Below are 27,967 nucleotides of genomic sequence, written 5' to 3'. Positions count from 1 at the left end.
CATCTTCTGGAGCTTCGTTAAATGATCATCTTATGGTAGGCGCGAAGTTACAGGATGACATTTTTAGTATTTTCCTGAGATTTTGACTGCATTCGGTAGTTATCAAAGCAGACGTTGAAAAAATGTTTCGTCAGGGGGTTTTGGAAGGGGATAGAGATTATCAAAGGATTTTATGGCAGTTCGATGACTTACTCTCAGGGGCAGACAATATTAAAAACGCGCGGGCGTTAAAAGATAAAATTAGTTAATAAAATATATAATAAAAAAATAAAGTTGCTTGCTTTAGGTGGTTTTATATTAAGGCAGTGGAAGTCTAATAAGCCAGAAGTGATTAACACTGTCGAGGATTCAAACATTGAAGATTATATTTCATGTGATAACAGTACATCAAAAACCTTGGTGATAGGTTGGAATGCAGAGAACGATGTGTTGAGTTTTGATTGTCCGGTTAACAATGGAAGTATACTAGATCAGGTTACTAAACGATAGATTTTGTAGTTAGCTGCACAAGTTTTTGATCCACTAGGATTAATTATTCCATTAGTTATACGCAATAAGCTTCTACTACAGATTCTTTGGAAGGAAAAATTAGGGTGAGGCGATAAGGTACAGCTAGTATAATCAGTATTACAGTCCACTGAGCTAAAATCTTCGGAAATTTATTATTGGTCTGGATCATTCATAGTGTTATGCTGGCTTGCCAGAGAACCATCAACTTGGACAACTTTCGTGGCGAAAAGGACAGCGAAAATACAACATTTGACAGAAGCTGCTAAATGGAGTCACGTTATATCAAAGAAAAATCCAGTAGATTGTATACGTTTTCTACACAATACTAAGGTTATAAATAAGGAAAAAGAGATGGTGGTCAATTATTGGTAGAAGAATTGAAGGCAGCTTGGGTGGTTATGGTTATAGTTGAGATGGTTCAATTGGAAGTTTTTGATAAGAAATTGAGGTCTATCGCTAAAGGCAAACCTGTGGATAAAGCTAGCAAATTAATTTTGTTAAATCCCCTTTAGAGATAGGCAAGGTTTGCTGCGTGTCGGTAGTAGGTTAGGTAAAGCTGATGTGAGCCATAATCATATAGCCATCGGTCATACTTCCCGGTAAACATAAGGTTACGAGGTTGATTATCCTACAAGAACATTATAGACAACTCAATTTATAAAAAGTGTATGCTATATAAGAAGAAAAATAACGTAAGCCATCTAAGTCACTCCGCCAAACTAATAGCAGTATGTTCACATTATAATAGTGAATCAATTTCACTATTTGTACACAACCAAATATCCAGCGCAAAAAATCATACTTTATGCAGAGGTTCGTAGGCTCCATATTTTCTAACATTTTGAGAGTCTATTTGCATGGAAAAGTATATAGAGGGCTCGTGAATGTCAAGCAGATGGGAGGTCTACGTCCCTCGTTTGAGTTACTACGTCGCTACGTCAACGTTGTAACTCAAAACAATTTATCCAAACTCACCCAGACCCAACCAAATGCACAAACTTAGGTATGCAGGGGCAAATTGCTAACCATTCGGCCTTATTTAAACTGAATATTTTTTTGCTGCAGCCAAAGAAACATTTATTATAATTGTCATTTAAAGTTTATTTTTAAGTTAAAATAAAAGCTTGTTTTAAATAAATTGGTCTTCTATTTTAATTTAAGCTGCTTGTTACAAACGTAAGACAAGAGACGAGATAATAACTATATCTGTTTTTTACTTATATATACTTGCTTTTATTGGGTTATACATTCTTTTGCCAATTCATTTGATTAATTTTTGAATGTAATATTTTGAATTATAAACATGTATTCTATCTTTTAGGCAAATTTAAACAGTTTAAGGCACTAACAAATCAAGATATTATATCACAACTTGTACTTTTCTTTTTTGGTGGTTTTGATACAATTTCTACGGTGATGTGTTTTGGATCTTATGAACTCGCTTTGCACAAAGATATCCAAGATAAGTTAAGAGCCGAAATAAACGACGTATTTAATCAAAATAATGGAAAACTGAGTTACGATGTTGTGCTTCAAATGAAATACTTGGATATGGTCGTTTGTGGTAATAAAACAAGTGTCCTAAGTAATCTAGCTTTTTAAGTTGAACAGATTTGAGTTAGCAAAGATATACTTGTCTACATTTAAATAAATTAATATTCTTATCGATTTTTTAATTTTTAGAAATACTAAGAAAATGGAGCCCAGCTAATGGAATAGATCGAGTAGTGACTAAGCCTTACACAATTCAACCAGTCAATGAAAACGAAAGACCGGTTCACCTAAAGGCAGGAGATGTGTGTATTTTGCCAATTGGAGCAATTCATAGAGATCCTGCATATTATCAAGATCCTTTAAAATTCATTCCAGAGAGGTTTTCAGATCAAAACAAAGCTAATATTATACCTTATACTTACTTACCGTTTGGTTCAGGACCGCGAAATTGTATTGGTTCCAGGTTTGCCTTATTGGAAGTAAAAGCTTTACTTTTCCACTTATTGTACCATTTTGAGATTGTTCCTACTAGTAAAACACCCATTCCTCTAATATTAGATCATCGCTCATTTAACTTAACTGCTAAAGGTGGATTTTGGTTTGGACTAAAGAAAATAGTTATATAAATATATAGTCACCAATGTTCTTTAATATTGTTTTCATCATGAGTAATATTAGGACTCTAGGATTATTACTTCATAAATTAAAAGAAAGTTATAACAAAATATTATTGTTTTATGCAAGTTTTCTTGTATACAAATATATAATAAATATAACAATTTTCACAAATTGTTGGTTTTATTAGACGTTGGAATTTAATTTTGGTCCTTAATTACTTAGTCTAAACTAAAAGCATATTTTTGGTCTTGATTAAGTTGAACTAAGTTTAATAATTTTCAAGTAAATTTAACATAAATACCATAAAGTAGTTCAGAACCGTGACACTAAAATGTAATTGTAAAGTAATATTAACACTATACCTCAAAAATTTTATGTAAACAAGCATGTTCTTTTCATTGGAACAATTATACCAATTATAATATTAGAAAAAAGAGTTATTGACGTAATCTTAAAACTCTATATGTCGCAACCTAAATAAACCGACATAAGTTATTCTACATAAAACTTTAAACTTAGCATATTGCAGTAATCGAAAAAAGCGTTATTGACGTGATTTTAAAACTCTATACAGTGCTTCCATTTCAAAAAGAAACCTTAAAACCTTCTTTAAAAAAGAAAAAAAAAACGTCATATATAGGAGGACGTTTAATTCTATATTTGACAAAGTTCTGTCAATCACCTCCAGCTAACCTCACTTTGAAATAGCAAATGGGAATCTCTATCGTATGACACATCATTATAAGTAATAAAAGAAATGAAACTGTTTGATGTACCATCGAATAGTGACCAAAAATATCTGGAATTAATAGATATTTTATCGATCTGAAACTTTTGTATTTCAAATGGCTACACTAAGTGCGATACATCATTTTACAGGGCATAAGATCTCCTATCTAACCAAACCGAAAAAAAAACAAAATCTAATAGTAAGCAAGAATATGTGGTAATAAAAGGCATTTTATCAACTTAAACTTTGGCAGGTCAAATGGTTGCCCCATAGTGTCACACATTTTAAATGGCAAACAATTTTCCATCTTACTTCGCAAAAAAATTCATGCAAGTTGAAGCTATTTACTAGTAAAAATGTATAAACAATTTATTGAGTCCAAATATTTTTTTTAAATGCATCTATTATTTGCGATAAAATAACAAATGATAAATTTATATTCTTCCCAAAATGTTTTGTAGTATAATATTTGGCGTGTTTATTTTACTAGTATTTTTTGCAGTACCTAGTAGGTGCAAGAAAAACACTGCGATAACTAGCATTCTTAATACGCTTAAAAACCCGTTGATTATTATTGTGAAAATGGTCATTCTGAAATAATTAACGATACGAATTAACGAGATGTATCGCTTTAGTGCGGTCTATGAAATATGAATTAATTTATATGAATATAATCATATAATCATATACAGTGACCGCCTAAAGTTCCGCATAAATTCAATAAAAATTAGAGATATGATTTTTTGAGAAAACGCTTGGACTCGTCGATTTTTATTTTGAGTTGCGCATTATTTCACATAAATTTTTGAATACAGGGTGGAACAAAAAAAAGATATGACGTCATCGGTCATTTCTTTAAATGGAATGCTATATTTTTTATTGCATTTATGAAATATAGGCGAAATTCCAAGCAACGTATAACACACCTTATCTCAAAACTCAACTGTTTCAGAAATATTTATATTTAACCAACAAGAAAGCAAGTAAGTACGTCTATTTACAAATTAAGATAAAATGGAGATGAACATCTGCTTAAGTGTAGTTAACTTTTTTTCTAAATGGACTGGTATACCGGCATAACTGTAGTTACTGGGATAATGAAAATCAACATAGGTTTCAAGGGGATAGGCAGGAATATCTAGTAACAAAATCATCGAGCAATTTTTTTTGAACGAAAATTTTACTGGCCAAATTTATTTAAATCTCCTTAAAAATACAATATATATTTCAATCGTCCAATCTTTGGAAAACCAAGTGGATGAAAATGATGTTGGGATACTAAACGGAAGTAATTTGTATTTCTAACAAGACGGAGCTTCTCCAAACTACGCTTTGACAGTGACTTAATGAACAGCTTTCAGTGATATGAATTGGCAGGTGTGGTGCAATTGAATAGCCCGCACGGTTGCCAGACTTAACACCACTAGATTTTTTCCTTTGGGGTATTTAAAAAGCAAAGTTTATAAAACCCTACCCGAAAATACTGTTAATTTAATTACTCGCGCATGTAGAGATATTAGCCGACTAATACTTGCCAATGTTCGTGAGAAATTTCAACATAAACTTTATTACTGTCTCGCGAATAACGGAGCACATTTTCAGCACTTAATAAAATCATTTCTTTAAACTGATTGAATTGTTTATTTTTTAAATACCGTTTTACACCCTTACTATTTATTAGTCTGTAAACTTATATTTTTTATACGCCGTTGGGTGGTAGATTATATGCCCTTTAAAATGATGTATAACACTATAGCATAGCCATTTGAAATACCAAAGTGTGACGTCGATAAAATATTCATTATTACCAGATATTTTAGCTAACTATTCACTGGTACATCAACCGATTTAATTTTTTTGTCACTGTTGAATAGGCATTTTAATTCTAATGCTGCTTACAATGATGAGTGTTACGATGGGCGTTTCCATTTGACATATCCAATTGAGATTAGTTGGAGGTAAGGAGGTGATTGACAGAACTTTGTCAAATATAAAATTAAACGTCCCTCTGTATATCTAAATTGACGTGTTTTTTTAACCCTTTCGCAACGACTTTATTTTTTAAAAAATGGTTTTGATTTTACTAATGGGATATATATGTCCCACACGAGCTGATGCATTAAAAATACGAGTTTTAAATTTTAATTTTTTTAAATAAAAAATCTTGTTATAGGATAAGGTAGCTTAGAAATAAAACAAAAAATTGCTTTTTATCTATTTATATAAGCGTATAAAAGAAATACAACCTGGGATACGGGTGTCCCACTAATAATGAAAACTAAGTAAGCATCGGGACAAATGTGTACCACCAGATAAACATAATACATAAAATTTAATAATAGAAACCATAAACGCGCAAACTATTTATGGTATATCGAAAAACAGTCCGCGCATAACGGAACTTTGCAACCTGAACACATAGTTTTTGTACGTTTTTCGATTTTTTTTGACGAGCACGAATGGCATCTACGTCGAGTGGTTCCCTGAATAGGTAAATGATCGCCAACATTTACCATATTTCTTGACGAACTTGAAGGTCTGCCAGTACAACGTTTCCTTACCATGCCTGCATTTTCTCTTCCCAAATTAATAAGCGATTCAGCTAAGTTAACTAAAAAAACTATAAATGGAACATCACGATTGTGAGCTTCTTTGAAAAGTATCCACGCATTTGTGGCTGAAGTAAGAAAAAGTTTATAGAACACCTTTCTCCACCATTTCTGTGACTTCCGGTCTATATCATAAAGGCCGGAGAGTTGATCTGAGAGATCCACTCCTCCCATATAGGAGTTATAATCTTTGATTGCTTTGGGGCACGGCACTGTAGCCTTAGTTCCATCCTTCTGTCGCCGTTCTACAGTTTCCATCTCAGAACTGTGGCAGTTTGAGAGTACAATTACTTCTTTTGAATCTTTCCATAAGTATGCAGCAACACCTATGTTGCTAAATAAAGAGCAAGCCTTTCTTCATGTTTTGTTTAGCGACAAAATCTTCAAATTTTGGAAGATTTTTTCGTTTTGGCATACATGTACTCACTGCAGCAAGTTTTATGGAAGACATCAATGAAACAGAAGCAAAAAATCTATCAAAGCATACCATTACCTCCGGGTCTCTAATAGACTTACATAAGGTCTTTACAACCCGTTCACCTAATCCTTGGCCAAGAGTGCTATCTGGAGTATCAACTTCTTTCCCGCAATATATGTTCATATCATATACGTAACCAGACTGTGAATCACACCTTTCCCAAACCTTGATGCCCCTTTTTATTGGTTTTAGAGGAAGATGTTTAAGAGCTGAACGGCCTTTGAATTTTACCATAGACTCATCTATGCTTTGAAATGTGCTCTCCGAACGCGCTTTTGAAAACGTATGCTTCAAACAGGACATTACTTCTTCAATGTAATAAAGCTTTCCTGAATTTTCTGGACGACTTGGATTATTATAATACATCTTAGATGTAAGAAGAAGAAAACGATCGCGTGATATGGCTTCTTTTATAGCTTCATTTCCAAGTGACTTATTAGAGGACCAGTAGTTTGCCATGCACGGTACTTTGTTATATGCCATAACAATATAACACCCCAAAACTATCATGATCTCATAATGATCAGTTGGAGCATATGCTTTTTTTGTTTTGACTTCGAGAATTTGTCGAGAATCTCTGGTTGGTGCATTGGGAAATAAACATAAACAGGCTTTTAGGAAACAGTTTGAAAAAACACTCCCGTTCAGACGATTTATGAGTTATGTCTGTTAGCGTCAAGCGATATTTTTGTTAATAATCTTGTACTTCTATGTTATTATTTGATTTATTATAATACTGAGATAAGTATACAAGCTTATTATTATATTAATAATAATATTACTAATAAATATATTAATAATAATGTTACTGATTTAGGTTGGAACGATGGTATTCTGATGGGCAGAATTGCAAACTGTTTTGAAGGGGAGGCAGGTCAGTGGTTCTCTAATTGGGCTCCTATAGATCGCCGTTCTTGGGTTAACCTAAAGCGAGATTTATGTGAAAGTTTTGCGGCTTGTACTTATGGAAAATTAGCACATGGCGCAATAATGTTTACTTCTGATGGATGTCCATCTTATGGCTTTTATGGTCGCATGAAACTACAGAAAATAAATTTTTTGCGTGTAACTTTTTCTCAAGAACAGCTGATAAGTTTAATTTATTTTGGGGTAAAAGATTCTGTTTTGCAGGCACAGTTAACACAGTCAGGTCATGAAAATACGACTTCTTTGATTGCTCATTTATCACGTATTCAGTCTAAACCAAATAATCGACGTGATAACCAAAACAAAGGTGTTAATATTGCTTATAATAACAATAATGTCTCATCTGGTAATATAAATAATATCAAATGCTTTAAATGTGGAAAACTAGGGCACCGAAAAATATCTTGTCCAGAGCGAGGTGTAAAACGTGAACGGGATATCACTCCAACTCCCAGTACTTCGAAATCCTTTAATGATCCAATAAATAGTTGTAGTTTTTGCAAGAAAACTGGACATTCTTTTAAAAATTGTTTTAAAAGATTGCGCCAGGATAAAAAAAGTAACGAATCCAAACACATTAATGTTTGTGAGTCAACACCTACACAAAATAAAAATATTGATAAGTTTTGTTTATACTCTCTTAATATCGGCGGGACTTTTTATGAAGTATTATTAGATACAGGCGCTCAGGTTTCGCTTATTCGCGAAGATAAAGCTAAGGAAATATCTTCGTTGCATATTTTGAAACAAAAATTAATCAAGGGAGTAGGCAATGATAATTCCTTTTATTCCAAATATGCTATCGAAACTAATGTTAGAAATAACAACCACTCTCTTTACTTTAAACTTTAATGGTCCTTAAACGAAACGAACAAAGAGTTAAACTAAATGAATAATATTAAAATAAACATTATAGCATCATCTAATGTTGACCGTAATAAATGTATCGTCAGAGCCCGCCGAGTCTCAAGTGCCCGCGTTTCTCTCCCGTCCCACGGTTCTTCATTTTTTGGTTCAGTCAGCTTAATCCTTGAGTCGGCATAATGCCATCAATAGAGCGATTGATAACATTCGGCCCTTCCTGACCTCTTAGAGTGTCCTCACTCTGCTGAACCAGATCAGTTGTCTACTCGGCTGACTCTGGAAGAAACAACATAACTTTAACTAACTTTTTAGTGTATTTATTTTTTTTTTATGCTGTTATTCTCTTTTTAAGTTCAGACAGGGTAGTTAATTTATCATTCTTCCATGTAAATCTGAGTAATCTGGGTATTTTATCTTGTCTGAGTAATTGCTATTACTCGAAGTACCAGGTCGAACCCTACTTCCAAGATAGAAACACCACACTCTACATAGCAGAATAACTATTAAAAGTTCTCTTTTGTGAGCACTTCTGAGTAATCTGGGTATTCTTATGCTTCGTCTGAGCGCTACTGACACTCGGAGTACCGGCTTTTAACCTACTCCCGAAGATAGAATTACCACACTCTAACTCAACAAAAGAAAAGATGATCCAAGAATTGGATGCGTACCTTAAATGAACAATTTATAATTTAATCCATGGTTTTAGGTTTTCAGTCGCAGTAACCCCGACATAAGGATTCTGGGATCGATGCATTCCTGGAATTTCTCTTACTTCATAACGATCATTCCCCAGAATCTTCGATACTCTGAAAGGACCTTTCCACTTTGGCAATAATTTACGACTACTACCTGTAGCCGGAAAGGAGGTTATTTTCAATAGTACCAAGTCACCCAATTTGTACGTTACGGGTGAACATCTCTTTTGATCAAATCGTTGTTTTTGTCGTGTCTGATAATTTTCCGTATCCGCAACGATTTGACTACGAAGAGCTGTAACATCTACATATCTACTTAATTCAGGCGGGTTATAAGCTACCTGACCCGAAACACGGAAACCAAACAAAATTTCACTAGGACTGGCATTTAGGGCTTTATTTATGCTGCCATTTAACCCTAATTGAATATTTAAAATATTCTGGTCCCACTCGTCATCATCACCATTGGCACCCATTGTTGACAGGGAGTCAATAATCGTCCTATTGTACCGCTCCACTTGTCCATTCCCACGTGGCAAACCAACGGCATTTAAGTAGTGAGATATACCGCGTGATTTACAAAATTGTTTAAATTTGTGAGACGTAAATGCTTTGCCTCGATCGCTAATAATACGACAAGAGGCCCCAAAAACTTTTATGATTTCTTCCAAGGCGCTAACAACGAATTTAGTTCTTGTACTGGGTACAGAATATATAAATATAAATTTCGTAAACGCATCTATAATAACAAGTACTTGAGTGTTACCGCTTTTTGATTTTATAAAGGGGCCTAAATGGTCGATATGCAAGGTATGAAAGGGCCGAGGTATTTTTGGAATTGGATGGAGATAGCCCGGTTTTCTATTTCCAGTAGTTTTAAAATATAAACAATTTAAACAGTTCTTTATATATTTATTAATAAAACGCCGCATATGAGGAAACCAGTATTTTTGTGATATTAATTCAAATGTTTTCTCCCCTGCAAAATGGCCAACATCATCGTGGTTTAACCGGACAATTTGAAACCTTGCTTTCTTTGGGACAACCCACCGTGAACCAAAGGGGGTTATTTTATAAACTTTTTCACCTTTTAATTCGTATTCATTAAAAATGTGTTTTTGTTTTTCGAAATTTCCCGTTTCTAAAATATTTTTAATATCCCGTATTTTATCATCGTTTTCTTGGGCAGTGCGTAACCAATCTCCTTCCGTTATTACTATTGTATTAATACTGACTTCGAGAGTATCGCAATTATTATTTTCCTGTTTAACTGGGTTTCTGCTGAGGGCATCCACGTGTCTCATTTGTTGACCAGAGCGATGTTTAATTTCATATTGATATTCACTTAACTCTAACACCCAGCGTCCTATTTTTGCATTTAATTCTGACTTTTTAAAGGTACTAACAACCGCCGAGCAATCAGTGACAATTATGAAAGGTCTACCTACTAGATATTGTCTAAATCTTTTTACCGATTCAACAATTGCTAATGCCTCCAAAACATATGAATGGTATTTTTGCTCCGCGGGAGAAGTTAACTTGCATCAGACAACCTGCGATACCAATTCGACTAGCATCCGTGTATAACCGACACTCTAAATTTTTATCAAAAATATTAAGAACAGGTTTGTTTACCAAAAATTGCTTCAAAACGTCAAATGACTCTTGTTGAGAAGTTTCCCATTTCCACTGTTTATCTTTATGCAAAAGTTCCTTTAAAGGTTTTGATTTTTCAGCGTAATGTGTAATAAATTTTCGAAAATATCCCGTAAGACCCAGGTATTGTCGCACCTGATGAATATTTGTGGGAATCGGAAACTTTTCAACCGCTAACGTTTTTTTATGATTGGGTTTAATAGTAGAGTCCGAAATCTCATATCCTAAAAATTGTATATTCGTTTGCAAGAAGGAGCACTTTGACAATTTAAGTTTAAGATTATTTTTACTGATAAGGTCCAGAACGATTTTAAGTGTCTCCATGGCTTCTTCAACGGTTTTTCCTGGAATTAAAATATCATCCAAGTAAACCAACACTTTTGAAAATCTCAAATTACCAAGAATTTTATTAATCACTCGTTGAAAAACCGATGGAGCATTTGTAAGTCCAAACGGCACTTTTAAAAACTCGTAGTGACCGTCCTGCGTGATAAAAGCCGTTTTGGGAATTGATTCTGGACTCATCGGAATTTGATAATATCCCGAAGCTAAGTCAAGGCTACAAAAATATTTATAACCTGCTAATCGATCTATTTGCTCTTCTATCAAAGGAATCGGATACCTGTCGAATTCTGTTAATTTATTTAGCGCCCGATAATCAACACAAAGACGTGACTCACCTCCCTTTTTGGCAACTAATAAAACCTGACTCGAATAAGGTGAGGTCGATTCTCTTATAATTTTGTTTTCTAATAAATCGTTTATAATATTTCTGATAACGTCCCGCTCTGCTTCGGAATAACGTCTTGGTCTAAACATCACTGGCTGATCAGATTTCAATTTTATGTGCATGACCTCATCGCAAGTTCCGACATCAAAAGCGCTTCGTGCAAATAACCCTGTATAAGAATTTAATAACTTCAAAACCGCTTCTATCGCAAAATTATCTTTAATACCAATTTTAACGTTTTTATTATTAAGTTGAAAAGTTGAAGCCGTGTTCGAAATAAAGCGTAAAACCCCATTAAGTTTCTCATAACAAACGTCACTCAATTCGGTAAAGTTTTGACCCACAAGAATATCGGCGTTCGCAATATTTTTATTTACAACGTACAAAGAAATGTTCCGCTGAACATCGTCAATGTTTACTTTTACCGCCACATAACGATTAAGTTCCAACGTATTATCGGATATCGTCGAAATATGAATAGGCTTATTGAGAGTAAATGTTTTAAGATTAAGTTTATTTACCATATTTTGATGAATTAAAGAACATTCGCTGCCGAAGTCAATAAAACATTTTATTGAGACATTTTCGATTAAAATGGTTTTTATAAAAGTATTCATTGTTGAGCCCGAGCTGGTTTTAGTAAAATTAACTTGTTTATAGTTTTTCTGATAAGGGGCTAGTGCTTTACCTGTAGCGTATTTAGATGGACATTGGTTTTTATAATGGCCCCTAGCTTTACAATTATAACATTTTAATCGACCAAAATTTTGCTGACCTGTAGCGTATTTAGATGGACATTGGTTTTTATAATGGCCCCTAGCTTTACAATTATAACATTTTAATCGACCAAAATTTTGCTGACCAGTCGATGGGCCTTCGTCGCCTAAATTATAACTAACCCCTGTGAAATTTTGCATATCTTGGTCGAGTGATTTGTTTTGATCATCGATCATTTTTAAATGACGCGCCAATATGGCAGACTCGGTAATTCCTGCTGTTTCCACAGAAAACCTTATTTGTTCGTTACCAATTCCTCCCAGTATTAAATTTACCTTATCAGAGTCAGAAATATTTAACCCCATTTTATTGATTAATGTTAGTTTTTCAAATGTATATGAATAAAGACTCTGCTGCGTTTTACCATAATTAAAAGAAATCATTTCCTTTATAAGTTTATGTAAATCTCTGGTAGGCTTAAAATGCTTTAAAAGTAAACTTTTCCATTCGGGCCAAGTAAAAATTCGAGACGGCAGCCCTCTATACCAAATTTCTGCCGGCCCTCGCAGTTTACTTAGCGCCAAATGAGTAATCACCATATCAGGCCAGCCGTACATTGAAGAATACTCATCTACGGACTGTAGCCAGTGATTCAAATCATGTTTCAAGGGGTCGAATTCACTAATAATGTTATTACCGGTTGTTAACCCTAAAAACTTAGGTTCACTTCTATTATTAATCATTCTTTCGATCCCCTTAAGCAAAGCATTACTAAAAGTATTAAAACTCTGGGTACTTAGCTCACTACCATCCTGCCCATGGTGGGTTTGTACAGCCACAAGGTGTGGAATTATAGGAGGGTCAATGGGGGGTGTATAACTTCGTAAATGCGCATGATCTTCAGCAGCAGGTAGGCGTTCTATATTTCGCACGCCAGGTGGAGGTGACATCCTGTCAGGAGTAGATAAAGGGCAGGATTCTCTTGGCATCACAAACACAGATGTAACACGTATAATCAGTATTTAACCGGACACCAAAATCCCACTTTCTGATGTTAGAAATAACAACCACTCTCTTTACTTTAAACTTTAATGGTCCTTAAACGAAACGAACAAAGAGTTAAACTAAATGAATAATATTAAAATAAACATTATAGCATCATCTAATGTTGACCGTAATAAATGTATCGTCAGAGCCCGCCGAGTTTCAAGTGCCCGCGTTTCTCTCCCGTCCCACGGTTCTTCATTTTTTGGTTCAGTCAGCTTAATCCTTGAGTCGGCATAATGCCATCAATAGAGCGATTGATAACACTAAAATATTTTTAAATAAAGAAGTTTTTGTGCTAAAAATATTTGTTGTTCCGAATGACGTAATATGTTGTGATATTATAATAGGGTTAGATTTTTTGAGCATTCCAGGCATAATATTTACGTACAATCAGTGTGTACCGTCTTTACATTTTCAGACCCCTGAATTGGGTTTGGATTTAGTTCAAAATCAACTTGATTTTTTATTTAATGAATTTAAAGATATTTTTACTAGTGGAAATAAGGTCCCTTCATTAATCACCACTGGGGAATTCAAAATACGCCTTACATCAGATAAGGAAATTAAATATCGACCTTACCGTCTATCAGTCACTGAAAGAGAGACAGTGCAAAATATAGTTCAAGATCTTTTGAATAATTCCATAATTCAACCATCTCACTCACCATATGCCAGTCCCGTACTTTTGGTAAAGAAAAAAAATGGTGAGCCGCGCCTAGTTTGTGATTTTAGGGCTTTAAATCGCATCACTGTGAAAGATCGATTTCCCCTTCCCCGCATCGACGATCAAATTGATCGTTTAAGTGGCTGCAGGTATTTTACTACTTTAGATATGGCCGCTGGCTTCCATCAAATTAAAGTTCATCCTGAATCAGTAGAAAAATTAGCATTCATTACACCCGACGGCCAATACGAGTATTTGCGTATGCCATTTGGCCTCGCGAATGCCCCCTCCATTTTTCAAAGGGCGATAAATCTTGCTTTACAGGATGAAATTACAAAAGGTTTAGTTTTGGTGTATTTAGACGATATTCTGATTCCGTCTGCTACCCTTGAAGAAGGCTTAACAAATCTACGAAAAGTTTTTGTGACTTTAAGATCTCACGGATTTTCCATAAATATGAATAAATGTAGTTTCTTAAAAGAAGAAATTGAGTATTTAGGTAGATTAATTTGCAAAGGTGATGTGAAATCTAGCCCTTCAAAAACATTGGCTCTAAAGTCTCTGTCACCCCCGACAAATGTTAAAGAAGTGCGTCAGTTTTTAGGTCTTGCGGGATATTTCCGCAAGTTTGTCCCCGAATTTTCAGTTAAAACCAGACCAATATCACATTTACTAAAGAAAGATGAACCTTGGTGCTGGGGTGATAAACAATCTAGGGCTTTTGAATATGTCATTAATATTTTGTCAAATGAACCGGTTTTAGCCATATTTGATCCCAATCTTCCTATAGAGCTGCATACGGATGCCAGTAGTCATGGTTTTGGAGCCATTATCTTACAAATCCATGATGGGATTAAGCGTGTTGTTGCATATTTCAGTAAAGCCACATCTGATGCCGAGTCACGTTACCACTCATACGAGTTGGAAACGTTGGCCGTGGTTTACGCACTGAAACAGTTTAGACACTATTTTGTAGGTATTCCATTCAAATTGGTCACAGATTGCAACTCATTAAAAAGCTCTCAGTATAAGCGTGATTTAGTTCCGCAAGTAAGTCGTTGGTGGATTTACCTACAGGACTTCAATTTTATTATTGAGCATAGGGCGGGTAATCAGATGTCGTATGTGGATTATTTAAGTCGCAATCCACCAAAATCAGTATGCATTAATCGGATTTCAGAGATTGTTGATGGTGCAAGCGAAGCAGAGTTTAGCCTAATACCTGACGGTTGGTTGTTTGTACAACAAAGCACAGACAGCGAAACTCAGGAACTTAAAGAAAAATTAAACAATGGCGAGCTTGATAAAAATCAGTTTTGTATGATTGGTAGTACTCTGTGCCATTTAAGTAAGATAAATTCGGAAAGAGTAACACAATACTTTGTGCCTAAAAATGCACGTTATGCATTATTAAAGGAATATCATGACGGTCAAGCTCATGTTGGTTTAGATAAGACATTATTAAGTATAAACTCTCACTTTTGGTTTCCAAGAATGAGGGCATTCATTAAAAAGTATATTGACGCGTGCTTAACCTGCCTCACCCGAAAACGCATCCCTAAACCATCCAGCTATGAAATCCAATCAATAAGCAAAGTTGACATTCCATTCAACACTCTTCACATTGATTCTTTTGAACCTTTACCTAAGACTGAAGACGATTTTGCTCATATTTTCGTAGCTGTGGACAGTTTTTCTAAATACTGTTTCTTGTACGCCTTGAAGAGTCTCAAAACGGATGTAATTGCTGATTGCATAATGGACATAATATATCTTGTAGGAACTCCAGCTCGAATAATAACAGATAATAATAGTTCTCTTCGTGCAAGCCAGAACCATGAACTCTTACGTGAATGGGATATAGAGTGGCATTTCATTACCCCATACGTACACCAAGCTAATGGTCAAGCTGAACGCTACATGAGTTTCATTGCAAATTTATTGCGTGTTCAAGCAGACATTTTATCTCAATGGAGTGCACTTGTTTCGCGTATTCAGCTGATTATCAATTCTACTGTTCATAAAACCACAAAAAGGACACCCCTTCAAACGTTATTTGGATGTGATAACAGGATACCCGAAATTAAGCGTATCATTGACAATGCGTCGGAAGATAAACTGCCTTCTTCGCCTATTCAGACGGAGAAATGGAAGCAGTTTGTAAAGAAGCGTCTTGATGAAAATGTAATTATTCAAGATACGTACGTGAATAAACGTGCAAAAGTACAAAAAACCTTTAAAGTTGGTGATTGTGTACTTATTAATAGAGAGGTTATTAAGCCAAAGAAATTTGAGTCTGGATGGTTAAGTATAAGGTAACAAAAATCCTATCTACGAATAGATATGAATTAAGGAAAGTGGGAGATGTTGCTGAATCTACTAGACTTACAGCAGCAGCGTCTTACCAGATGCGTTTGTGGCCAAAGGAATGGACTCCTGAGGACTGCTCAGAGTTACTTGAGTCATACGTATTTACTGACAATGATGATTGCCAGGTAACTAATATTATTATAATTGTATGACCGTGTTAGCGGTAATTGTTGGTATAATGCTGTCTGGCGGATATCTCACTGGGTTAAAATATTTTTAGTGTAGATGCTTGGGCATAGTATAATGCTGTCTGGCGGATATCTCACTGGGTTAAAATATTTTTAGATAGATGCTTGGGCATGGTATAATGCTGTCTGGCTGATATCTCACTGGCTTAAATTATTTTTAGTGAAGATGCTTGGGCATGGTTTAATGCTTTCTGGCGGATATCTTCACTTGTTAGATTTTAAGCATTGGTGTTTGAGCATGTTAAATATATATGTGTATTTTGAAATAAAGCGCTCTTAAGAACACTTAATTATGAAACTGTTTTCTGTTGTCTAGAACATGGATCAAACCAACACTGATGTTGACACGAGCACATCCAGTACTAGTAGTCAGGATGACCCGAGCATTAAAAAAAAAAAAAAGGGAAAACATTGGGCCGAGAGCGTCCCGGTGTCAGGCTGGCCGTGTAAGCGTCAAGCGATATTTTTGTTAATAATCTTGTACTTCTATGTTATTATTTGATTTATTATAATACTGAGATAAGTATACAAGCTTATTTTTATATTAATAATAATATGGGCAACGCGATGCGATGCGTTGGTAAAAATAACAGAAATATTTACCAGCGATCGGTAGAGAATGACTACGTGCCTTGTTTGAAACGTTTGTTGTGCGTCTGCTATAAAAATTATATTTTTATCTAACAATGTCGGAATACAAAATGCTAGGGATTTTTATTTTTGGTATGGTTTTTGCTGGCTGAAATAAGCTGCTACTGGTGGTCCAATGAATGTTTGTAGTGTCACAAATTGCATTTTCAGAATTCTTTTGGTTTTCTTCAATTACTTCAGGTTCAATAAGGCTTTCAGGGCTTTCGTTTTCAATGTTGGAAGTATTGTCGGTACTACAAATAATTGCCAATTCATCCTGGGAGACTCGTTTTGGCTTCTTCTTTTTAGGTGAATCCATTTCAATATCACTTTCAGATGAGGGCTGGTACTCAGAGCCGGAATCTTGAAAAGGATCTTCCATATCTGAATCATCAGATAATCCATACTGGTCAATACTCATAGCCATTTCTTGTAATTCTTTAGGTTTTAGCGGTTTTCTACTGCAAGCACAAAAAAGTAAGCATCAGCTGATGGGTTTTTAAAAATATATATCATGTAGGTCTTCACCAAACATAACGACTATAAATGCTGTAATTATTATTTTTTTAAACGTACGTACTGTAAACTGTAATAAACGTATTATACAGTATTATTTTTATTATATTAATTTGAATTCTAAATACCTATTGGAACTTTTTATAAAATTATTATGTTCAAATTTTTACGAGGTGTAGAGGCATAAAGTCCAACCGAAAAATATCAAAAAAATATTCACATATTCAAAAGGCTTACTAACTTTTTGTAATTTTCAATGATTTTTTGCCTTATAAATTGACGTTATAAGAAACATACAGCTAATGCCTAAATTTCCACTTTAATCTTAATTTTACGACTGGGACATATACGTCCCTAAATCTAAATATCTGGGTCTTATTTTATTCAAATACAACATACAATATTTTACCTTAACTAAAACTTACCTTGTCATAGTTTTAGTTCACTTTTAAAGACAAAAAAACACCTTTAATAACCACAAAAACAAGAGCGCCACTTAACCGCTTGTTCACATTTCAAATTTACTATCCAATCTAACCTCAAAATAAAGCCCACGAGTTATATTTAATTTCAAAAACTGGATAATACTACTGGGACAACAGCCGATATAAAAATAATACATTTTTGACCCACCCGTTTGTAAAAAGAATTGCCTGGGACATATATGACCCACTAGTATTTTTTAAACATTTAATTTAAAAATAAATGGGTATATTAAAAACAGTTTTTTTGGTGGGACACATATCACCCGTTAGTATCGAAAGGGTTAAGAAGTTATTAAAAATGGTTCGTTTTAAAATTAATTCACTGCATGTTACAGCTTAACTAATACCACTTATGTTATCCTATAAAAGATTTTAAGGTCTAACTTAAGGCAAATCGTACGAATAAATAGTTTATTAGTCAAAAAAAAATATGCAAAAACATAAATTCAAAAATGAATTGATTTTAAATACCAAAGTAAAGGCATGGGTATTGGAATTATGCAAATTAAGTGTTATTGTATTGTGATCTTAAGACTCAATATACCAAAATATTTTAAAAAAACTGTTCTAAACTCGACCTAAATAATATAAGGCTATTCGGTAGCATGGCACTACAGGGCAATTTTAAAACTCAAATAGGATTAAATTTAATTAAAATCACCTATGTTATCCTAAATAAAAGTTTAAACTTGGAAAATTTTAATAATAGAAAAAAGTGTTACTGGCGCTATTTTAAAACACTATACGTCGCAACTTATTAGTTATTCTGTAAAACACTTTAAGGCTTCACTTTAAGCAAATCGGACAATTAAAAAGTTTATCAGTTCATTAGTTTTCAACCGAACTATACATTATACCACAGATTTAACTAGCTAACGCAAGTTTAGCGTTAGCTAGTTAAATCTGTGATTATACATTTCAATGGCACATGCCTACTATTGCATGGACAGGAACTTACTTTGTGGATTGATAAGGAGACCCTCGACATAGACTTTCTAATTTTCTATATATCAAATATTACTAAGGCATATAAATGGCGCCTGATGAACGTGCGATATCAAAAAGAGAAGAAACCGGTGTACTCCCTTCCTCTCCAATGGCAAAAGATATTCGCTACGCAACGAAATGCTCCTGCGTGATGGAACCACGTACCAGATGTATAGTTGAGGTGAAGTTACTTAATCAAACTCCAAAATTGAGTATGTACAAAATACAATCAACATACTACATATACGCATTAAAATAAACTGCAAAATATATTACGATATTTGGTGATCGATTCCCGTATATCATCGCACAGCATACTAGCTCCTGAGGGCTGGGGGCATTATGTATTTATTGCCGATGTTTATTAAATTTACTTGTATTTCTTTTGTTATATTGCATTTGAAATAAACATTATTATTATTATTATTATATCGGATTCGAGTCTTTCGAGTCTGCTGGGATTGAATTGTAGACCGGCCGGGGAATAGGAAACAGAGTCGGGCACTCAAAAATAGGAAATGCATCCTTTTATACGTTTTATTATTGTTATTTTTTTCAAATAAACGAATATAAGTAAAATATTAACTTGTATTGCGTTCTATTATTTATAACGTCATTTTTTACTAGATATTATATATTAAACGGCGTGTTACAAATTCCTAGCTTACTATTGGGATCTCGGTAAATATAAGAGAATCGAAAATGGTTAAACTTAGGGCAAAGTTGCGCATTTTTGAGCCTAGACATGTGCCATTAAAAAATTTGTATGAAAAATATTTCAATTTATATTTCTTGTTGGGGCGCTATTGGACCACCTCTGTACGTAGAAATAATGTTTCGAAGAATCAACCATTACTGAAGATGCGTGTCATAATATATATGTCTGTATTTAAAAACAATTATAACAATTTTGAATTTTATAACTAGCATAGTGCAGATTTGACTCACTTTGAAATCGGTTTCGCATTTATATTATACTGTAGTTCTTGTTGTTATTCTGTTTGTTGTAGACTGTTGTTTTGTTTTGTTTACTTTCATCTGAACTTTTGAACAATAAAGATGTCATTTTGGCGGCCTTTTCATACTAGTAATAATGAATCGAATAGTTGTGGTAAATATTTTTAGGGATTTTATAATGTGATAGTTTATGGCCGTTTTACCTATCGAATTTTAAGATAGTATCAATTTATTAACACGTGTCATTTTCGACCGAATATATTTTAAATCAGAATTACAATTTTTAATACAATATACCTTAAAAGATATATGGTTAATATTTGCTTAATATAAAAAAAAGTACTGTTTTTTAAGATAGAATTCAAGGTTAAATGGTATTGACATTAGAATTAATAACTAAATTCTGCTTAAAATTTCCCCGAAACGGTCATTAAACTTAAATTTTGTTGGAGTCATTTAGGGTCCTACTACGTTTAAAAAAAATTATGAAATATACAAATAAACAAATTTGTATTTATGCGGGAGTTAGGAAAACGTTTACTCAATAACACCGTCCTGTGCAAATTTGCGACCATAAAATATAGATTTATACAATGCCAAGTTAACATCATTCAATTCTGAACTCTCTCTTTTACTAGGATTAAATGATACCAAATCTTTTTTTTTTCTAATTTTGTTTTTAAAAATAATGTTTGTTTGCGCATAAAGACTTGCACGTTCAAACTCAGAGGATTATCTTAAATATGTACTCTAGTTTAAAAAGTGAAAGTGTTAATGAGTGCGATTCGTCTGAAAATAAAATTTGTACGAGAATTTGCGAGTTGACCAAGCTTAGTCGCACAACTGTTGTTAGAGTGGTTAAAGCCGATGATGTAATAGATCACTCACTTAAACGCAAACGAATTGGTGAAAAGCTTAAGATTGACATCAGCACAAAAGAACATATTCGTCGTATCATTTATGATTTTTATAAGGAAAATAAAGTTCCAACAATGGAAATGATTCATGATAAGTTACAAAACTATCCAGACTATACATATAAATCACTTCACACCTCACGACAAATTCTACTAGATTGTGGTTTTAAACACAAAAAATTAGATAAAAGGATGGTTGTCATAAAATCTGCTCGCCTTGTATTATTGAGGCACGAATATTTACGGAAAATAACGCAATATCGAAGCAGTAACAGAACTATAGTGTATTTAGATGAAACGCATGAAATGCCGTTTAAATGCTCCTTGTTCTAGAGGCCAAAGAACCCAACTCTAGTAGTAAAAAGACTGATATAGTTAAATTTATGATAAGCAAAAACATGCAAGTCCCTTTAAAGGCCACAAAAAAATATTATTAGCAATAATAAAGGAGCAAACGTTTAAAAATGAATATTTTCTAGACAGTTTTTTCGAATCCCATGGCCACTCCATTTTACGATTGCCTCCATACTATTGTATTTTTAATCCTATTGAGATGGTCTGGGGAGCAATTAAGAAACAGTTGCGTAAAATTAATCAAACACCGCAATTAAGCGCGTCCGTGCTAGACAATATACGAACGGTCATTCAAAAAATCTACAAAACCAATTGATGGAAGACCTGTGTACCCCCGTTAAAAGTGTAAAAGGCGAATACTGCATCTTACTGCGAATTAATCCATTTATAATTAATGCCAATAACGAATCCACTTCTGAAGAGATGGATAGTGATGTTGAATAGGTAAGCATTTTTTAACGTAAAAAATGTTGGGTGCAAAATTATGAATATGTAGCTAACTTCACTTATATTTGATTTCGATAAAACCGAAAAATTCCGCTCACCAATGAAATTTCATTGTTCAGTGGCAATTTTCGAGCTTATCAAAATCAAATATCAGCGGAGACACATATAACAATATTCTGTTGCAGCAAGGCGGCGACATAATTTTATACCCGTGTTACAACGACCCACCTACTATTTTTTCGAATTTGTTTGCATTTTTACTCAAAATTTAATTTTTTATTGATAATTTTTGTTATAATTTAAAAAAAACTGTAAAAAATATGTGTCATTAAATCTAACCATGATTTTTGTGTGAATTGATAAATGTTTTTGTAGGTTGTAAAAAACCTTTTTACTATATATACTAAATCAAAGAAACAAAAATTATATGCACGCCAATGCCTTATTAAAAAACGCTGCATGCTAAACGTTTTTAGTTTTTATACTTGGCCAAGTAACTTCACCTAAACTATAGATTTATGATTTTTGTATGCGAATTAAAATAGGGTGCGAAAATTAAATAAATGTTTTATACAAGTGTTATTGTATTATGATCTTAACCCTCAATAGATCGAAAAATTAAAAACAACCAATATTGTTCTAAATTCAACCTTTATTTCAAATGGTAGTTCGAAATCGCTAAAGTATAATAACATAATTTTAACATTTAATACCAGAAAAATACAAAAAAAAAGTAATTATTTTCTTTTAAATGGAACCTAAATACCAAACTAAAAGCAACAATTTGCTTTGTGTTGTTATGTCGATAAATAATATCACAATAGTATGGTTGTCACATGATGTTAAATTTCAAATATGATTTAATTTTATCAAAATCATGTATGTTAACCTAAATAAAATATTTATTTTTTAACTGTGCGTAATTCGACATAAGGGTTAAAATATGTTAACTTATTTTTTAGAAATGATGAAAGACACAAAGATTGCAAATTAACTATACTATATACGAAAAAAATTGCTCATTTACTTAAACAGTTCAATTTAGAAAATTAAACTAATATATATTTGTGCGACGTTAATACTAATAAATGAATACATTATTATGAAAATGTAAATACGTTAATTATTTTCCTAGTTTTTGTACTATTTTATTAGTATTCTATAGTTAAAGTTGATTCGTAGGGTTTATTTAGGGATCTACTTACGTTTGGTTTATTATTTTTATCTATAGTTTAGTTTTTAAGTAGTTCATCTAGTTTGAGAGCCCCATTTTGGCCCTAATGTAGGTTATTTAGGTTATATTATTGTAACTCCCTGTAGTTTTAATTTTCTAGAATTTGTATACTTGCTTGCTTTGACTGTCAGTATTCTCTTAAAATTATTGATCTCTTTCGTTAAAAATAATGAATATAATTCTAAATATTTCGAAACTGTTTCATCAGGTTTTAAAAAGGACGCGCTTCGTTACATTTCATTAATTTTTTATTGTTTAGTCAGTTTTACGTTGGAAACAATTGAACGAGAGCCAAGGTGAGTTAAGTTAGTGTTTTTGACGTTGACAATAAAAGTGTGTTCCCGAATTTCATTACAATATTTTTATTAGAGAATTCGCATTATATTAACAAAATTCAATGTTTGCCTTCTTCATCTAAAACAATACTTTATACTTTATACAATTCGCCTGAGCTTTCTCGAACTGAGGTAATCAAGCAAGTTCTGAGGTGTATGACTCCAGGTTTCTTCTGCAACATCACGCAGTTGTAAGTTCGATACATTTCCACCCCTTTGTCCATATCCCGGATGTTTTCGATTGGCAAACGTGCGGATCCTGAATATGACATGGCGCATAGTTACAGCTTTGATTGAATATTTGGGAAGATACGCAATCCTGTGTTAAAAAGTGTACCCGGTCGACTATCGGATTGCCGTTCAGTTTCGTGCACCGTGTGGTGCTGCCGCGAAGCGTCAAATCTAGGAACGATTTTATTTTAGCTGCGTGGACATGGCTTTTGGCTTCTTTGAGTCAGGTTTTCAACGACGCTGGAATCTCCGGTTACGCGGCCGTGTTGGATATTTTTTTAAGATATGGGATGATGCTGCCAGCTATGTTTTTATTATTTTTTTTGAACATACAACACGGTGTCATTTATGTGGTGGTCAAGTGGTAAGTGATATACTTAAGGGTGGAGGCATATTGAAATTTCTTAAAAGTTTAATTTTATAAACAAATAATTACTTGCCAAAATATGTTTTTGAGACAAAAATTAATACATAAATATATATAAAAAGCTATTTTTACAAAATTACCAACAAAGTTTAATACAAGTTATAATTCCAACAAACATTATGTTTCCTCCATTTTGTGTTCAAGAGGGTCAAGTTTTTAAATAAAAAGCCCGTTGCACTTAATTAACTAAAAACTAATATACAAAAAATATGTGGAACAAATTTTAAGATATAAGTAGGTTTCACGTAAATATTATAAAGAATAATTTAAATAATTCATAAGACTTAATACCGATGGTAATATAACTTCTTGATCAATAATTTTTTGTAAAAAGTAACCCATTTTGTCATGTGATTCAATATCTGAAAAATTGTGCAGCCTAGTGAGATCTGTAAAGTAAGGGGTTGTGAGTGAGGATGTTAATAGAAATAGAAAATAGGCCACATTTTAAGTTTTAAGCGACACAGGAAAATTCTCAATTACCAGTTGTTACAACTATACTTAAAACTATAAAAAGATACCTAGTAACAAAAAAAAAACATTTTGTTTAAAGACCCCGCATCACGGTTATACAGGACGTCAATAGAGGTGGTCAATTAGAGGAAAGTTGAGCAATATAGTGTCCTTTTATAATAAAATCTAAATACTTCCTAAATTTTGCAAAAAACTGAAATTTGGCAAAATCATTTTATTTTTTTTCTGGCGTTATTTCAAAATATATGACAAAAGTATTTATTAAATGAATAAATTATTGTGACCACTTTTTCTCGCCTATACGATGACACCTTTAAATTTAAAATACGACGTTCTGTCTTTAAAGAGCCATCATCAACTTTGTTTTTCTTTGTCGGCGCTATATTGACCATTTGCAGTTTAACGACGCGGGAATCTTTGGGCGCCCGGCCGTTTTGTTATTTTTTTAAGACAAGGGCGATGATGATAACAGCGCTTTTATTTATTTTGTTATTGCCGATATTTAAATGCGCTGTGATCTCGCATAAATAACTAGATAAATGTGATGGTCAAGTAATGTATTGGAAGGTGCTATCTCTTACAACTTAAATTTTATTAATAAATAATAAATTACTTACCAAAATCCTTTTTTGAGACAAAAATAAATAAATAAAAACAAAAGAAAAATTCAATAAGCTTTTATTTATTAATTAGAAAATTAACAAAAATATTAAATAAAGGTGATGATATAGGTAGGTTTCACGTAAATATAAAGAGTAAATTAAATAATTAAAGATTTAATATCTATATACGATACTATAGTTTTTTAGAGTGAATAATTTATTGCAAAAAGTAGCCCGTAATGTGATTTTTGACAATACGGGTTTGTGAAACCAGCCAATATCTCAAAAACTGTGTAGGGTAGTGAGATCTGTGAAGTACACTTTTTTTGGACAAAAATATTGAAAAATAGATACCTTTAACTGAAATTAATATAAAAATAAAATCGCAAAATTTAAAAGGTTTTGAATAAGGGTGTAACAACACTATAAAATATAGAAAATAGGCCACATTTTAATTTGCAATACAGGCAAACACTTAATTACTAATTCTTAAAACTAGAAAAAGTTAATAAGAAAAAAAACAAATATTTTGTTTAACAGTATGAAGGGTCTCATCGCGATTATACAGGATGTCCAAAATAAGGATGAGCAGTAAATGGTTTAATTAGGCGAAAGTTGCGCAATATAAATGCAATGATTGAATAAATGCAATCTAAAAATTGGAAAATGCCAAATACTTCCTAATATTCAGGAAAAAGGTGAAATTTGGCAAAATGGTTTTTTTATTTTTTTCTGGCGTTATTTGAAAATATAAAATAAAATCATTTATACATTGTTGTAAACACTTTCTCTCATTTACAAGTTAACATCTTTAACTTTTAAATACGACGTTCCTTCTTTAGAGAGTCATAATCAACTTTGTTTCTTCTTGTCGACGCCATGTTGGCCACTTGCAGTTTTGAATAACCCTTTAAATTACTTTATCAACGAGGTAATTTCTAGCTAGTAGTTGGAATCATCCCTATTAAATATTATATACCTCTCTCTCTTTTAAATACAATTTCGAATTTCAAAAAATTCAAAACATACTTTATTCATAAATACATGGTACCTACTTGTTGACATGGTACTTTTATGATATAAAATAGGCACATTAATCGACATATTACTAACACATAATTTAAAAACAATACACAATAGTGGGTTCAACATACTAGTATAAACACAAAATGTATTTTCAATTTCAAAGCAAGACGACTTAAAATTTTTTTAGAGTAACATCACAAATTCTAACCTTTACATCTTTACTAAAAACTAATTATATACTATTGGCCTATTCCTAACTATCTTCAAAAAATTCTAATGCTATAAAAATATTTGCTTTTAAGAAGTTTCGTTAAGGACTTTTTAAAGCGAGGAGACTTTTATGACATTTGGAAAATGATTAAAAATTTTTATGCTCAAGTAAATAAGAGAATTCTTAGTTCACTTTTCGGGATGGTTATTGGAATATTGTATTTTTTTCTGATATTATAATGTTTTAAGGAGCCATTATATCGAAGATACAATTTATATTTTTTGTATATTAGTCAAGCAGACTCAACAATAAACAAGCAACACAAGGAAAGTATCTTTAAATAGGGGTCTGCATGTCCTGTGGAGATTTATGACACATATATTTAATGGCTTGTTTTTTAAAAACAAACATCGAGTCAAAAAGCCGTTTACTAATGCAACTCCAAAATGTTATTCCATACTGTAGGTATTTTTGTATGAAAGTAAGTTCCAACTTTCGACAAAAAAAATATCAATCTCAGTTCATTTAAAACCATTCTAACAGCATATCATCGTCTAGCCAGTTTTTGCCTCCTGACATATCTCCATAAAACTTAGGTTTATGATCGATAACAATTCCAAGAAATCTGTTAAAATTATTCACTTCCAATTCTTTGTTGTGAATCATGAACTGCTCTGAGCATAAAAACTTAACAATTTAGTCTTATCTATGTTTAAAGACATCAAATTAGCATCAAACCACTGTTTAATCATTAATAAATCTTTAGAAATTGTTCTAGGTTAATGTGCTTTTATTATTGTCCATAAGATAGTGGTGTCATCTGCAAAAATAGTGAAGAATCCTCTTATCTGGAGCGACCCCAGGTCATTTATATACAATAGAAATAAAATAGGACCGAGAAACGAACCCTGCTTACTACACAAAGTTCAGACAAACTGCCATTTGGCCAAACAAACTTTTTTCTGTCTACCAAAACAAAATTTTAACCATTCTAGAGCAACTCCCCTAAACCCATATCTGGAAAGCTTACCGAGCAATATGCCATGGTTGACACAGTCAAAGTGTTTAGAGAAGTCACAGAATATCGCTGCAGCAAAGTGACCTTCTTCAAGCTCAAATATAATCTCTCCAGGAATGAAAACATTACTCGACATTCATTTAATATGTTATTTTTTTTAATTAGGAAAGCTACCATTCGTACTATAACCAGTTTCTCAATAACTTTAAAGGCTTTTTAGGCTTTATTTTTATCTTTTTCATGAATGAATTTCATCATGAAAACAATTATTGAAAATACTTAAAACACTAAAGACCATAAACGTAATATATTGATTTAAAATTTTCTTAAAGTAAAAAAAAGAAAAAGAGAAAATGGCTCTCATAGACATGAAGAGACAGTATTTTTAAGAGTTCGGATTGATTTTTGTAGATAAAATAGATAATTTTCTGTAAGGTTTATAATTAGATTTTTTTAAAGATTTTGAGATTCCCATATTAGGTTGTTATAAATCAAAGTCTTAATTAATATACGCACACTGATTAATTTTGCCTAAAGAAGCCATCGTCTCACAAACTAAACACATTTACATATATCTATCTATTTGTGATTATGATATCCAAGAAAAATTTTTAACAACTACCAAATTGCAATACGGCAAACACGAATCTGTGCAAAAACTCTCCCACACGACTCGGATGATCGGCCGATTACTAATGAGAAGCGACGGACGAAATTATTTTCGCGCATACTGGAGAGAATCGCCATCTATTTTTCACGCATATTTGCGGTCACGTTTTAGCCCATAAGGTTGCGTATCTTCCCAAATATTCAATCAAC

The 27,967-nt window shown here is 32.8% G+C and overlaps 1 protein-coding gene across 1 annotated transcript in view; it reads left to right on the top strand.

The window, feature by feature from the left end:
• The window catches only part of LOC126737565 (uncharacterized), a 54,413-nt gene that overhangs the window by 12,775 nt on the left and 13,671 nt on the right, over nt 1-27,967 (top strand). Inside the window, exons 7-8 of the mRNA XM_050442494.1 lie at nt 1,832-2,074; nt 2,194-2,621. Coding sequence (XP_050298451.1) covers nt 1,832-2,074; nt 2,194-2,621 — 671 coding nt within the window. The remainder of the gene's footprint in view (nt 1-1,831; nt 2,075-2,193; nt 2,622-27,967) is intronic.

This window comes from Anthonomus grandis, chromosome 6 (genome assembly GCF_022605725.1).
Source record: "Anthonomus grandis grandis chromosome 6, icAntGran1.3, whole genome shotgun sequence".
NCBI lineage: Eukaryota > Metazoa > Arthropoda > Insecta > Coleoptera > Curculionidae > Anthonomus > Anthonomus grandis.
Note: the sequence above shows the minus strand (reverse complement) of the source record. Positions and strands in the feature narration are given on the sequence as shown.